Genomic DNA, 13,031 nt, shown 5'->3' on the forward strand with positions numbered 1-13,031 from the left:
GCGCAGGGTCACCGTAGTCTTTCCGCGTGCCAAGACCAAATTAGAACTGGAAGCGTTTGACTTGCATGCTTAACGCTGTTACAGCACTAGGATGCAGCAGCTTGTACAGCCATCGTAGTAACCGGAGCCTTTCGGTGTCTTTATATATGCTAAATGAGAATTTGTCAGGCTCCCCGGGGTCTTGTTGTGTCGGGTGGCTGCGGTGAGCGTTTCGTGCGTGCTCCTGCCTGTGACGCACGACAGCGATCCCAAAGAGGGGAGAGGCCGTCTCTCTTGCCGCTCGCGGGGCAGCGCTCGCTTCGGCAGGCTCTTTGCCTGTGACAAGTTCAGCCGAGAAGAGTTGAGGCTGGATCGCTGCTGAGTTATATCTGGAAAAACCAATGCCATAAAGCACTTGCACGGCACAGGGAACTGCGGAGTGGGAAATGAAAGGCAGCGGGGAGGGCTGCGATGAGGAGGCAAGCGGGAACCCAGGGGCTCGCTCCGGCAGGACAGCTGCTCTCACGGCTCCCTGCGAAGCAGGAGGGAGCATGTTGTTTAAATCATTCAAGTTTAAAGTTTAAATAGATCTCTAATCCAATTTGTGTAGAAGCAATTTCCTTCCAGAAAACAGATTATTTCTGTCCAGGCTGCTCTGCTTAGTTACCCGCCCGAAAGTTGGTGAAGCCGAGGCATGGTTTGCGTGCTGATGAGAGGCACGGAGAAAGCTTCCAATCAGCCTGCTTCCTTTCTAATTGCAAACTTTAAAACCCAGCTGACTTTGCACGTCCTACTAACAATTATAAATAGCTGCCATTCAAAATAGCATAAGAGTGATACAAACAGCTTGCTTTAATGTAGCATCTTGCTGGCAGGTTATAACAACAGTAAACAAACAGGATCTCTAAAGCGGTACACTGACATCACACCAGCATCATCGGGGTTTTGTGTTTTAATATTGCAGCAGTGGATTTTTCATAGCGAACACACGACTCTTCCTCCAGCAAAGATCATGTTGGGAACTCTCTGTCTTGTCGATTTAGCGTATCGCATAAGGCTTTTCTGTTTTTTCCAGCAAGTCCCTCACGCCATAGCATCTCTGAGTGGAGGATGCAGAGCATTGCCAGGGACTCGGATGACAGCTCAGACGATGAATTCTTCGATGCACATGGTATGTGGAACCTGAACCACCAATGTTTGCTTTCTGAAACGGTGGGGAAAGAGAAAGGAAAGCATGGGGCGGGGTGGGGAAGACTTCTTGCTTTGTCTGAAATCGGCTCCTTTCTAACCAAGATATGTGCAGCATCAGTGCAGCTTCTTCAGGCGTTCCCAGCATCACCCAGCAGGCTATTAGATGTAATGCAGCAACATTTGGGGCTCAGTGCAATCTGTTTGAAGTGATCTTGAACAATCTTAATGTTTGGAGCTGTATTTTATTTGGTGCAAATGAGCGTGGGTAAAATTCATCGGGGCTAACTGAACTGTGGGTGTGTCTGAATCTTTCTGATTCAGTATGACTGAAATTTTGTTTTTTTAAAAAGATCGATAAAAGGCATGATGAATTGTCCTGTCTGGGCCTGAAGAGACCCAAGTTTGCCTTTATTAACTCCTTATTCTCCTGTTGCAAGAAATATGATAGTGAATGCAGTGAGGTACTTCAGGTGCCAAAATTCATCAAAATGCATCATGGATTGCAGAATTCCCAAAGTAATTTGACTGTTCATACTAGGCAAAAGCTCTGCTATTATTTCTGTGCATGTGTGTGTGAAGATGCTTTGTTCGGCTGCACTCATTTTGTATATTGTGCTTGATGTGTGTTTAAGCCTGGAAGGCTTCATCTCCGCTGACGACAGATGGGCTCTTCTCTCCGCTTGTAATGCTAATCTAGCCTAGTTGCCCAACGTGTACGGATGAAGTTGGTGACCTTTCTGTTAAATGAAGTTGTTAGAAGAGCATGCCCCAGTTCTGTAAAGCAGAATTTCACTGATGTTCAGCTGAACTGCAGTTCAGTCTCAAGAAACTGGTAGTTTTGCGTTCCGGGAGAGTTCTCGTGCCAAGTATGCAGGCGTGCATCCCAAATTCCCAGGGAGTGAGAGCACGCCAGTGGCATCCTGCTGTGGAGTGGTGACTTGCACGACAGCAGAGTAAGTGGCTCTTGCTGTGTGTGCAAGTCAAGGTGATAAATGTGTCTCTTGCCCAGAAAGAGAAGGACCAACTTGCTTTAAGTGTCTCTGTTTATCAACTTATGTAGCATCTGCAAAAACTGTACATAAGGGATTTATTGTAGCAATATACGTACAAGAAAAGAGGAATGAGTCATTGAAATGGCTTCGTGGCTGTCCATCCTCTCTCCTGCCTTTTTAACTGCTCGGTAATAAAAATAGCGATAGAGACATTTCCCATTGGGATCCAGGCCCCTGGGGAATCCCCGAAGTGCTCCTCGCAGAAGGAGAGGTAACAAAAATGAGCCTTGTGCCACAGTTGGTGTCTGCACCTCTGTTGCAATGCTCCGAGAAGCTTGCTAATAAAATAATACTAAAAAAAAAAAGGCAGCTCCGCTTCTGCTAGTACAGAACGTGTCTCCGTTTATGCACAGATTGTGCTCTGCAATCCACGCAGTCGAGTTCGGAAAATCTGCCTCATGTGAGGGGATCTGGGCTTGGGAACTGAAGCTGTTCGGCAGGGGCAGCCCTCGGGAAGGGCCCCGCGTTGCCCCGTGCTCGCAGACGGGGCGCGGGCGCTCGGGGGTTGCGAGTGGGGGCCGGGCGCCGCGGCAGCCCCTCGCGCCGGGGAGGCTCACGGGGCCGGTGCTGGGGCCAGTGCAGCCCCGGCTGCGCGTTGGTGCTGGGCAGAGCTCAGGTGCTTCCCGCGGACCCGCGCGGCTCCTCGCAGCGCAGCGGGCGTAGCCGGAGCCCCGAAAAATCTCTTGCCTTTGGCTTCGCACCCCTCCTCCTCCCCTGGCACGCTCTGGGAAAGACGGTGACAAATACAGTAATAGCCATCCTGTAATAAATACTAATAAGAGGAGCAATATCCCATTCAGTGATCACTTGTGCAGCAATAAAGGCTATAATTAAACCTCTCAAGGAAATAAGTTTAATATTTAGATTAAGTTGCTGGAGGAGCTTTGCATGCAACCTCCCTCTTAATTCTCCGCCGGCATGTTGCACGCGCGTGCTTTTGCCTTACTCTGAACACGTAGTTCTGCGCTCCCTTGTGCAGGGAAATGGGAATTTGCTCACATTTTTTCCGTAGTTGAAAAATGAAACAGCGTATTGACACAGCACTCTCCAGGTTGCTGTCTTCTGTGGTCAAACTGTTAATAGAAACTCCTAAAAATAAACAGTCTTGGCTTGGCTCTGTACAGTCCCCTGTACGTACAGGTTTTTGAGCTATTGCTCAGATTTGCTAAGAAGAATAACACATTTCAAAATCTTTTTGTCACTGATCCGGGGATTCTTCCAACTAATTATTTTATTAGTAACTGTACAGCAACAAGAAAGAGGGAATCCTGGTCCATGACTCTGAAGATTACAGCTTTTAGATCTCCGAGACATCTGAAATTGCTGTTATTATGATGTTTATAACTCTTTATTAAATTTACAAAATGCTACATTTTCAGGAAAGAAATACTAGGCATAGAGCAATAACTTGATTAGAAACCAATTAACCTCCCTAACACAAAAGATGCATCCTCAAATTAAAACCTGAAAAACCCAGCCCCCCAAACGGAAGGCGCTCTTCCAAGGCTTGAATTGCCGTGATTTGGTTTCCTGCGGGTTCGATGGGGAGCTCCAGTCTGTCGTGGCCTGTTCCTTTTCGTTCATCTTCTCATTAATAATATGTTAATAACGTTTCGGGGCCCCTTGTTCTCTGTGAAACGCAGCCGATGGTAGCCAGCGGGTCCAGACGACGTCGGGGCAGGCAGGAAAAGAGCCGCCCTCCGAGCGAGCCGCGCTCATCCCCGAAGGAAACCAGGCTAAAGATAGCCCGGGGGGGGGGGGGGGGCTCGCGTTTCCTCCGTTACTGGTGCTTTTCTAGGTGGTGGTCCTGTTAACGGCAGCGATCCTTATCGCCGCTTCCCCGGAGACCTGGCGCAGCCTGCAGGCGTCTGGGAGGGCGCCGGGGGCAAACGCTGCCTTCTGCCCCCTCCCCTGCGCCCGCTGGTGCTCCAGCATCTCGGAGCAGGGCTGCAAGCAAGGCAGCGGCGGGCAGGAATTCTGCCTGGCGAGAAAAACGCCGGACTCGCTACTCAAAATGGTAGCGTAAAAACCCGTGGTGGTTCCTCCCCCCCCCCCCCCCCACGTCCTAGGATTTTGTTTGTTAACAACATGTTGATTTACTTTCTTAAATGCACTTTGATATCCGTATGGCAAAAGCTGCAGTATCATGCTTTATAAACACTTGGCTGGCTTAAGTCATAATAAGATTACAGAGAATTATGAGGCCTTACTTTTATTCCTAATTCTGCTCTGTGCTCTTGTCTGTATACATATTTGTATGTGTGTGACTCTAAAAAAGAAAAAAAAATCTGTTTTTTAAAGAGGACTTGTCTGACAATGAGGAAATGTTCCCGAAAGAAATAACCAAATGGAGTTCCAATGATCTGATGGATAAAATTGAAACCCCTGAATGCGATGATGTCCAGGGTAAATTTTTTTTTTTTTTTTTTTTTTTAAGTAAAAACTGCATGTGGCACTTTACAGTCTTTCCGTGTAATTGTTACAGCCGCATTCTGAAAAAGGTAAAACTTGTTATCTTCATCTCACAAAAGGAAAAGCTGAGACAGAGCATAAAAATAACTGTCCAGCGCTGCAGAAAGGCAGCTGCCCGGTGGGAGCTGGGAAGAGGAAGCTCTCGATTTCTCTTTATTTTCCGCTTTGGTTGGGCTCCTTTGTGTGACAAACAGGATTCTCCGCTGTAACGATGAAATATTCCAGCTCCGTGTTGAATTACTTGAATTTCTCCCGACTCTTCTTTCCTCTTGCTCCTTCCTTTGTTCTCACCTCTATCTGCCCCGGTTTGATTTTCTGCTCGCCTCTGTGAGGTTACGAAAGGAAGCCGACGACTCGGCCAGAGCGCGATTCATGTTCACGTAGCTGCGCGGCACAAGATGACACTTAAGCTTTCGGGAACAGAGTAGATCTGCATCAGCACAGGCACACGAACGCGTCAGACCTCTGCTCCCGCAGCAGAGCTCGCGCAGCGCCTTTGATTTTCCCACAAACTGAGGATTTCTGACCGCTGGGCCCGAATATCCCATTGTTGCCATGTTTAAAAAAGCGAGGATACTGGGTCACTGCAATGAGAGACGAGCTTGCTAACGCCCTCGTCTTACTGCGGTTAGGAGACACTGCTGGGCAGAAGCGACCCTGCATTGCCCGGGCTTCCGAAGTGGGAGGGGAGCGGGGAGCAGAGGGTGTTTTTATGGAAATAATTAAGGAGATCTGGGGCTGAGAGGCATTGGCACAAGCAGTGCCGTCAGGAAAGATGGTCTTTGCCCACCGGCGGCTCGCGCCGCTGACGTTTTAACCCTCTGTGCTTCCAGGCGACTTGTATCACGAGACGTCGGCAGAGTACCACGTCGCCTCCAGCGTGGAGCGGCTCAGCATCATCGAGGTAAGCGCTCCGGCGCCGGGGCGCCTGCTTGCCGGGACGCGCTCGCCACGGGGCACGGTGGTTTAACACCCGTGTCTGTCCTTCGGAGGCGTGCAAGGTGTTTCACGGCTAGACTGAAGGGGTTATTTCACCTGTCTTTCGAACGCTGTGTAGAAACCGTGCTGTGCAGTTTGCAGCCCTTGTCGGGGCTCCGCTGGAAACCCCTGCTCCTGCGGGGATAGCGGCTGCCGTGCGGAGCGGCCTGGATGGAGCCGCGGGCTGCAGAGCTGCATTGCTGCAGCGCCAGCGCACAGGCTGGGGTGGCCCAAAGGGCCCGGCTCCGCGGCGGCCCACTCGCAGAGCTGCTCGGGGCCCTGTTCGGAAACCAGCTTTCGCACAGCCTGCACTGGAACGGAGCGGGCGCCCGGCACGCAAAGCCCTGGCTCTCCAGGCTTTGAATGTACAGGCTTTGCAGTTCGGTGTCCTGGTGAGACAAGGCGTCTCGGGGTGGCTGCAGTCGTCCAGCCCGTAGGCCTCCGCCCGTCCCTGCTGCCTGGATGACTTCCCTGCTTGCAAAGTGCCTGCTGAACTGCCTAAGTTATGTCGTGGCGTATCAAAGATCATGAGCCTCGCTTTGGTGTTATTTAACGCGCCAGGCTATGAGATGAGGCTGCTTTGGCTTTTGCTGTGCGGACAGTGAACTCGAGGGCGGTGGGGACAGTGGGTGGCCGGCGATGGGACCCGCTCTAGCCATCTGCGAGCCGTCTGCACGGCACGTGTAAGCCAGCTGCAAGGCCGAGCCGTGAGGCTTCACATGGAGCCTGAAGTGGTGCAGAGAACTTGTCGCCCTCTTCAGAGGCCCTACAAACTCGGCTCCCTCCCTCGTCTCGCTTCGCTTTAGAAAGAGAACTGACGAAGGTGAGATGAAAGAGCCTGTCCCTTGTAGCTGTTCACAGATAAAGGCTGCTACAGTAGGATGAAACTCCTGAGCAACTATGCAGGGTTTTTCAGGTTAAAAGCCTCCAACAGGGAAAGGTAGTTCCAGAAACAGGTGTTGTTGGTGACGCCAAACCTTACAGGAATTGCTCTAAACAAGCACCTCCACCCTGGACTACTCAGCAGTCGCTCGCCTGGTCCCCCGCTTCCTTTAGGAGGAGACGTTAGTGAACTGGAAGGGAAAGGAGCCGCCAAATGACTGCTGATAAACAGCCCCATGACCTGAGCGTGGTGACTCATGTTATTCTCCAAATGAGCACATAAAACATTTGCCTGGAAGTAAAAGCAGTAGGGAGATGCTGAGAGGGCTCCTCCCTTGCCTCCAGCCATGTGCTGCCAGGCAAAGTCCGCCTTGCAGGCACTGTAAACTCCTTGCAGGCACTGTAAACTTCAAACCAGAGAAGGTTTGAAGAGCAGGTACTAATACGGTGTCACAGTACTAAGTAATTAAAGCCATTCTTATGCAGGAGGTCTGGGAAATCTTTATGACGGAGAGTTGGGTGTGAATTCTAATACCTCTGCTGGGCTGTGTATCAGCACGCACTTCGACATTTTCTGGTAATAACGTTAGCTGTTAGGTGGCTAACGTGCGCCTGGGCATGCTTCCCTCCTGCCAGCCCGTTTGTCGGGGCTCAACTGCTGCTCCAAAGACAGCAGGTGACTCGAGACGCTAAAATGAGAATTTCCAGAAGGAAAATTCAGTTGCCCCCCACCTACGTACACTCCCAGCAGGCTATGGCAGTGCCTCCATCCCGGGGACTGCCTGCCTTTGGGAAGGAGCCCGACTGCTCTCAAATGTCTCCGTTAGCCCACAGGAACAGAAGAGATCAGTACCTGCCTCGGAGTTCAGGTACAAGTCCCTCCCTTCCCCCAAATGTCTGTTAAAGCAAAGAATTTATTTAACAGAATAAGCAAAGGATCGGGCAGCCAAGATAAAAACTGTTACCCTGTTCTTTCAGCAGTCCCCCAGCCAGATGTTGGCTGCTTCTTGGGTGATGGGACTTTAAGGTTTTTCTCTTTCAGTTCCTCTTTTACAACTCTTTAAGCAAATCTGAAGCCTTAAACTTATTTATAACTTCTCACTTAGTCAAACAGATGCAGTGACTGATGTCCTCCTACAACTTTTTTCCCAGTAACTTGCTACTTGCTGACCTATCTGCCCTAGTTTTGCTAAATATACCAGGTTTACTGTCAGCTGCTGCAGCTGAGCACAGAAGCCCAACAGAAAGCAATGCCCAATTTTCATTTCTTCATTTTCCAGCCTAACACGCACAAGTAATGTCTTTACCACTGACATGTTTTACCTGGGTATGAATTTTTTCTGCCTTTCAGCATTCCTTTTGCTTAGGACACTCAGTTACATCAAGGCTTAACTTTTGCGCAGGAAGACTCTTCCTGAGTTTTAAGCTGCTCGTTAGCTCTCTTCCAGGGCAGTCACAACCGTTGGAGTTGCGCGTGTGTGTGCTTGCGCGTGTGGGCGTGCACGTGGGTAGGACGCAGGGTCCAGAAGATGGAGTCAGGTTCTCTGCTGTTGCATCCAGGGGAATCTAACAACAACTGCCATAAATTAAGCCAGCGCCAGCTTCAAGGCAGTTTGGTTTCTTGCCCACAGGCCTGGAGAGGTTATTCCAAAACGTCATACCTCCTGTGCTTAGAAACCTCATTTTCAGCCTGCACTTATTCAGGATCAGTTTAGGTTCTTTTGTGCTTGTGCCTGCACTGTTCTTCGGCTTAAGTGTCCCTCTTCCTTCCTTAGCTTTCTTTTCTTATCCCACCATGCTAGAGAGCTGGTGTTTTGTCCTCCTGCAGCTTTGCTAAGCAGATCAAGCTGAACTGTTTCAGTCTCTCTCTCAAAAATCTCCATGCTCCCTGCTCTTCTGTGGACCTGCTCACACTGGAGTCATCTTTGCTGCATGTGGATGGCCCAACCTGAACGCAGCCCTCTAGATGAGGCTTGCCAGGGCCTTGTTTCATGGTTAATACTGTGTCTATGCCTCTGCTGGAAATACTTTGCTTGACAGGTTAAAAGGGTGATAAATTTGTGCAAAATGCACTTGGGACAGGTATAATGTCTTTTCTTAGCGAAATAAGCATTTCTATTATGCTATGTTTCATTCCCACCTAGGATGAATCAGTGCAGCCATTAATGCAGCCAAGTAAAATCCACGTCCTCCTCTTGGTCCTCCATGGAGGCAACATCCTGGACTCGGGAAGTGGTGATCAGAGCTCTAAACAAGGGGATGTCAACACCATCGCCACAGTGTTTGACACAGTGATGAGAGTACATTACCCAGCTGCTCTTGGACACATTGCCATCAAGCTAGTCCCTTGCCCAGCCATCTGCTCTGAAGCCTTTTCACTGGTGTCCAGGTAAGTTGCCGCCACCTTGCCCCAGAGAGGCATGTATAAAATGTTGCCGTTTTTCCCATCCATGAGATGTTCTGCATGTCGTATTGAGAGCTATGACTATGCTTTGCGAATGCACTTTTATTAATAAACTAGTGAGGCATTCAATCTCAATTTCATACTTAGTTGTAGTGAATACAGTAATCATGCAGCAAGACTTCTGTGATTGATTTATTCTAATTAAGCCAATAAATACTAAGGCTTTAATTTCTTGTCTAAGGGTTGTTCTATCAATGTAAGTATGTTGTTCTTGAAGATTTATGTTTGATGGGAGGGAAAGATTTATTAAGCTCTCACCCATTCACAATGGAATAAATGGCCTTTCTATCTTGAGGCTTTTTTTAACGATCCACAATACTTGACTGTACTGTCTGCGAATGATTTTCGCCACCCTGCACATTAGGCTCAGTCTTTCCAATCTCTCGTGCCCTGTGCAGCCTCAGCCCGTACAGCTATGATGAAGGCTGCCTGTCCAACAGCCAGGACCACATCCCGCTCGCCGCGCTCCCTCTGCTAGCAACGTCGTCCCCGCAGTACCAGGAAGCGGTGGCCGCAGTGATCGTCAGAGCCAACCAGGCCTACAGCGAGTTCATCCGATCCCAGGAGGGCACGTCATTCAACGGCCAGGTGAGCCGGCGGCCGCTTTTAGCCACAATGAAAGGAAGAGCAAGTGAAGCAATTTCCTTCTGAAGCTCTTCTTTCATTAATCTCTCGGAAGGGATGGAAACACGACAGTGTTGGGCTGCAATAAGGAAGTGTCGTGCTTCCCTTCTTTCTGAGAGGGAGAGAGACTATTGCTTCTGCTCTCTCTTGAACCTTTGGGAGTCAAAGCAAAGCCTGAGCTTGTGTTCGGAAATGGAGCTACAAAGCTGTGAAGCTAATCAATTTTCAGCATGACACACCTTTCCAAATTAGGAGCACTACCTCTGTTACTAAATGTGATCTCTATTCCCATGGCAAACCAAGGCTGTTTAAACATTCCCATCTTTGAAGGACCTCTAGCAGCTAGCACTGGAGTTGTCACAGAAGTGGGCTGCTTTTTGAGACAACACAGCTTCTGGGCTCCCAAAACACAACACCTCTGCGAGCAGAGTGACTCTCTAGCCCAGCAAGACTTGAGCTCTTGGACTAGCTGGGCATGTGCGCTGCTGCAGTGTGATTTACCCATCTGGGGTTTGTTCCCAGCCAGCACTGCGCCCAGGGTCCCAGACTCCTTAAACAGCCTTTTAGTACTCAGGGGTCTCAGTGCTTTATTGTGCCTATCTGCTGAATACCCTTGGAGGCAGGACAGCGTTATCTTCTCCCTGTAGAAATAGGGAACGGAAGCAGTGGGAAGCAGGGAAGATTTCCTTAAGTCATATGGAAGGTTGGCAAGGAGGGAATCGAGCTTATGTTTTGGGACCTGGGTTAGGGCCATAGTCAGTGCTCTGTGTTGCTGTTACTTCTCTCCGTTTGGCTGGTGGGGACAGCCAGAACACGTTAGCTGGGTTCGCTAGCGAGAGTCTGCAGGGTATGAGCGCATGTTCACTGACACAACAGTTCTGCTGATTAAAAACAGGCATCCTGGTGCCCCACCTTTCCTAGGTATGATCCAGTGCTCTTTTGATTGCCATCTCTGAACTGAAATCAGGGGGGCTGTTTTTTCTCCTCCCCTGCTTCTGTTGCCTCTTTCAGGTTTGCTTGGTAGGGGACTGTGTCGGAGGCATTCTGGGATTTGATGCCTTATGCTACAGCAATCAAACTGTGTCCGAGAGCCAGAACAGCAGCCGGCGAGGAAGCGTCGTGAGCGTCCAGGTAATGAGTAAAGACGCTGCTGGTGTCTGCTTGCAATAGGTCGGCCAGCCGCAGCACCTCCCTAGCCCCTGGTTTTAGTAAGGATCTTTGCATGAAAGAGCAAAGACCATCTCTCTTATTGAGGCCAGCACGCGTGTCTTAGTGCACGTGTGTCTCAGGGCTTGGGTGGGCTTTGCTCTGAACTGGGGTGCTTCACTGCCCGACATCTCTGCCCATCTTTGGGCATTCACTGCCCGTCCTTGGGCAGCCTCAAGGAAGGGTTGGTAAGGGAAGGGGTTTGAATTGTTGAGGTGTCTTTTATGCTCTGTGGCTCATCTGTGAGATGAGTCTGGCAGATCACATGAAGGGTGTGTGTGCACACCATTCGGAAGTGTCTAGTCTGAGGTACTACATAGCTCTCAGCTGGATCTTGGGGCAAACGCGAAAACCAGTTGTTGGAAGGAGGAGGCCGTAAGGTGGCTGTATTCCTGATTCAGCTGTGAGAGGGATAAATCATATATTTCAAACCCTAGGATACCGATCTCCTGTCTCCTGGAATAACAGTGAACAATAGCTATTGTTCCAGTGGCTCTAATCTGGAAGGCAGCAGACACCTCAGCAGGAGCAACATTGATATTCCTCGTAGCAACGGAGAAGATCCAAAGAAGCAGCTGCCACGCAAAAGGAGTGATTCATCAACCTATGAACTGGACACAATAAAGCAGCATCAGGCCTTTCTTTCAAGGTACGATTTCAAGGGAACAGAACCACCAATATTCTGGGGATAAGAGGGATGTAACTTCGAATCTCAAATGTTACTTTCTCATCCTATGACAAGCAAGATGGAGTAAAGCCTTAAGTTAGATTCGAGGGGTATAGATTTCGGTGTGTGTGTTGCGTACATGCAAAAAAATTAACAGCAGCCTTGCTCAGTGGCAGTGAGAGAAACCGGCTGCTCTACAGCACGTGTGTTGCAGTGGACAGGACAGGACCCTTCATCCTGTTGCGTGACAGACGAGGCACTCGGGTGGCTGCTTTTTTGCTGTGCTGCTCTTGCAGGGTGGAGGACATAGAGCAAATACATAAACAGTGTGGGTGAAGGCAGAGAAGCAGAATCGAGAAAGGTGCCCCTGATCCTTTAATTTTGGCGTAGTTCAAGTGTGAGATTGGATCGCGGTGCCCTTTTCCGTGTCACGTGAGTAGGACCCTGCTGCCAGGGTAATGGGGCGCTCTGGATGAGGCATCCTCAACCCTAGTTGGTTGATTCGGGGAGCAGCCTTCAGCTACAGATGAGGATTGCTGCATCTGTGGTGTTTTATGTGACTCTGGCAAAGAAACCCGAGTTCCCTGTATGAAGCAGGGTCCGGGGATTGCATCCTGCCCCCTGCCAGGGCTGCTCCCTCACATCGAGATCATGTTTCAAATTTGTTATTCAGTATTGAAGTTCTCAGTGTCACATTGCTAAGCTGCTTCAAATGGACTTTCAGAAAACGTATCTGTTAACATAACTGATGACGTTTTCATAGCAGTCTTTCCGTTGCGGATTGTTCAGGGATAACTTCCGTAAGCCCGGAGGCTTTTCCTGACTGCATCCTTTTCCTCAGCCTGGGGAACTGGCCAGTCCATACGTTTTTCTCCTATTTGCCCAGAAGAATTGCAGCATCTTAACACCTTTCCCCCCCAACTCCCAGGTACTAGGGAGCAATGTCCCACCCGGCAAACCCCGTTATCTGCATTACAGCTGTGTCCAAGGCTGTTCCTTTTGCCCCGGGCTGAGCGAAGGCCTGACCTACGTGCACCTCTCCCCCTCCTTCGCTGCCTGCAGTCATTGCCGCAGCGCGGGGACTCGTGCTGCCCTCCCTCATCAGGGCCCTTTTGTGAAAGACTCACAGGAGAGAGAAAGTATCAAAGCAGATGTTGTTGGTGCGCAGAGATGCTATATTCAGAAAGACAGCTGCATTTACAAAAAACACAATAAGCTGCTCGGCTATTTCCAGCAGGTGACTAAAACGCAATCAGTCTCGTGTTCATCCCTTATCAAAACAGCCTCCTGTATTACAGGAGAAAATACTTGTCACACGAGTGTGCTTTCTCCTCCTTGTTCTTGGACTCAGGGGCACAGACTGAGCTAAGGGAAGCGAACCGGCATCTGACTGCGGTTTTACATGTAGCTTAGGATAAGCAATGGCCTGACATAGCTAGGGGATCTCGCAGCACGGTCCCTCTTTTCAAAGAGCTTTGTCTCAGTGCCTCCTGCTCCATGTCCTGAGGAACATCCC

At 49.7% G+C, this 13,031-nt stretch overlaps 1 protein-coding gene across 4 annotated transcripts in view; it reads left to right on the forward strand.

The window, feature by feature from the left end:
• Positions 1–13,031, forward strand: part of PITPNM2 (phosphatidylinositol transfer protein membrane associated 2) — a 136,464-nt gene that overhangs the window by 98,567 nt on the left and 24,866 nt on the right. For all 4 annotated transcript variants that reach the window (XM_013958662.2, XM_067306810.1, XM_067306812.1 and 1 more), the window contains 7 exons: positions 1,055–1,150; positions 4,524–4,628; positions 5,528–5,598; positions 8,699–8,943; positions 9,417–9,606; positions 10,654–10,773; positions 11,286–11,497. In XM_013958662.2, coding sequence (XP_013814116.2) covers positions 1,055–1,150; positions 4,524–4,628; positions 5,528–5,598; positions 8,699–8,943; positions 9,417–9,606; positions 10,654–10,773; positions 11,286–11,497 — 1,039 coding nt within the window. The remainder of the gene's footprint in view (positions 1–1,054; positions 1,151–4,523; positions 4,629–5,527; positions 5,599–8,698; positions 8,944–9,416; positions 9,607–10,653; positions 10,774–11,285; positions 11,498–13,031) is intronic.

This window comes from Apteryx mantelli, chromosome 17 (genome assembly GCF_036417845.1).
Source record: "Apteryx mantelli isolate bAptMan1 chromosome 17, bAptMan1.hap1, whole genome shotgun sequence".
NCBI lineage: Eukaryota > Metazoa > Chordata > Aves > Apterygiformes > Apterygidae > Apteryx > Apteryx mantelli.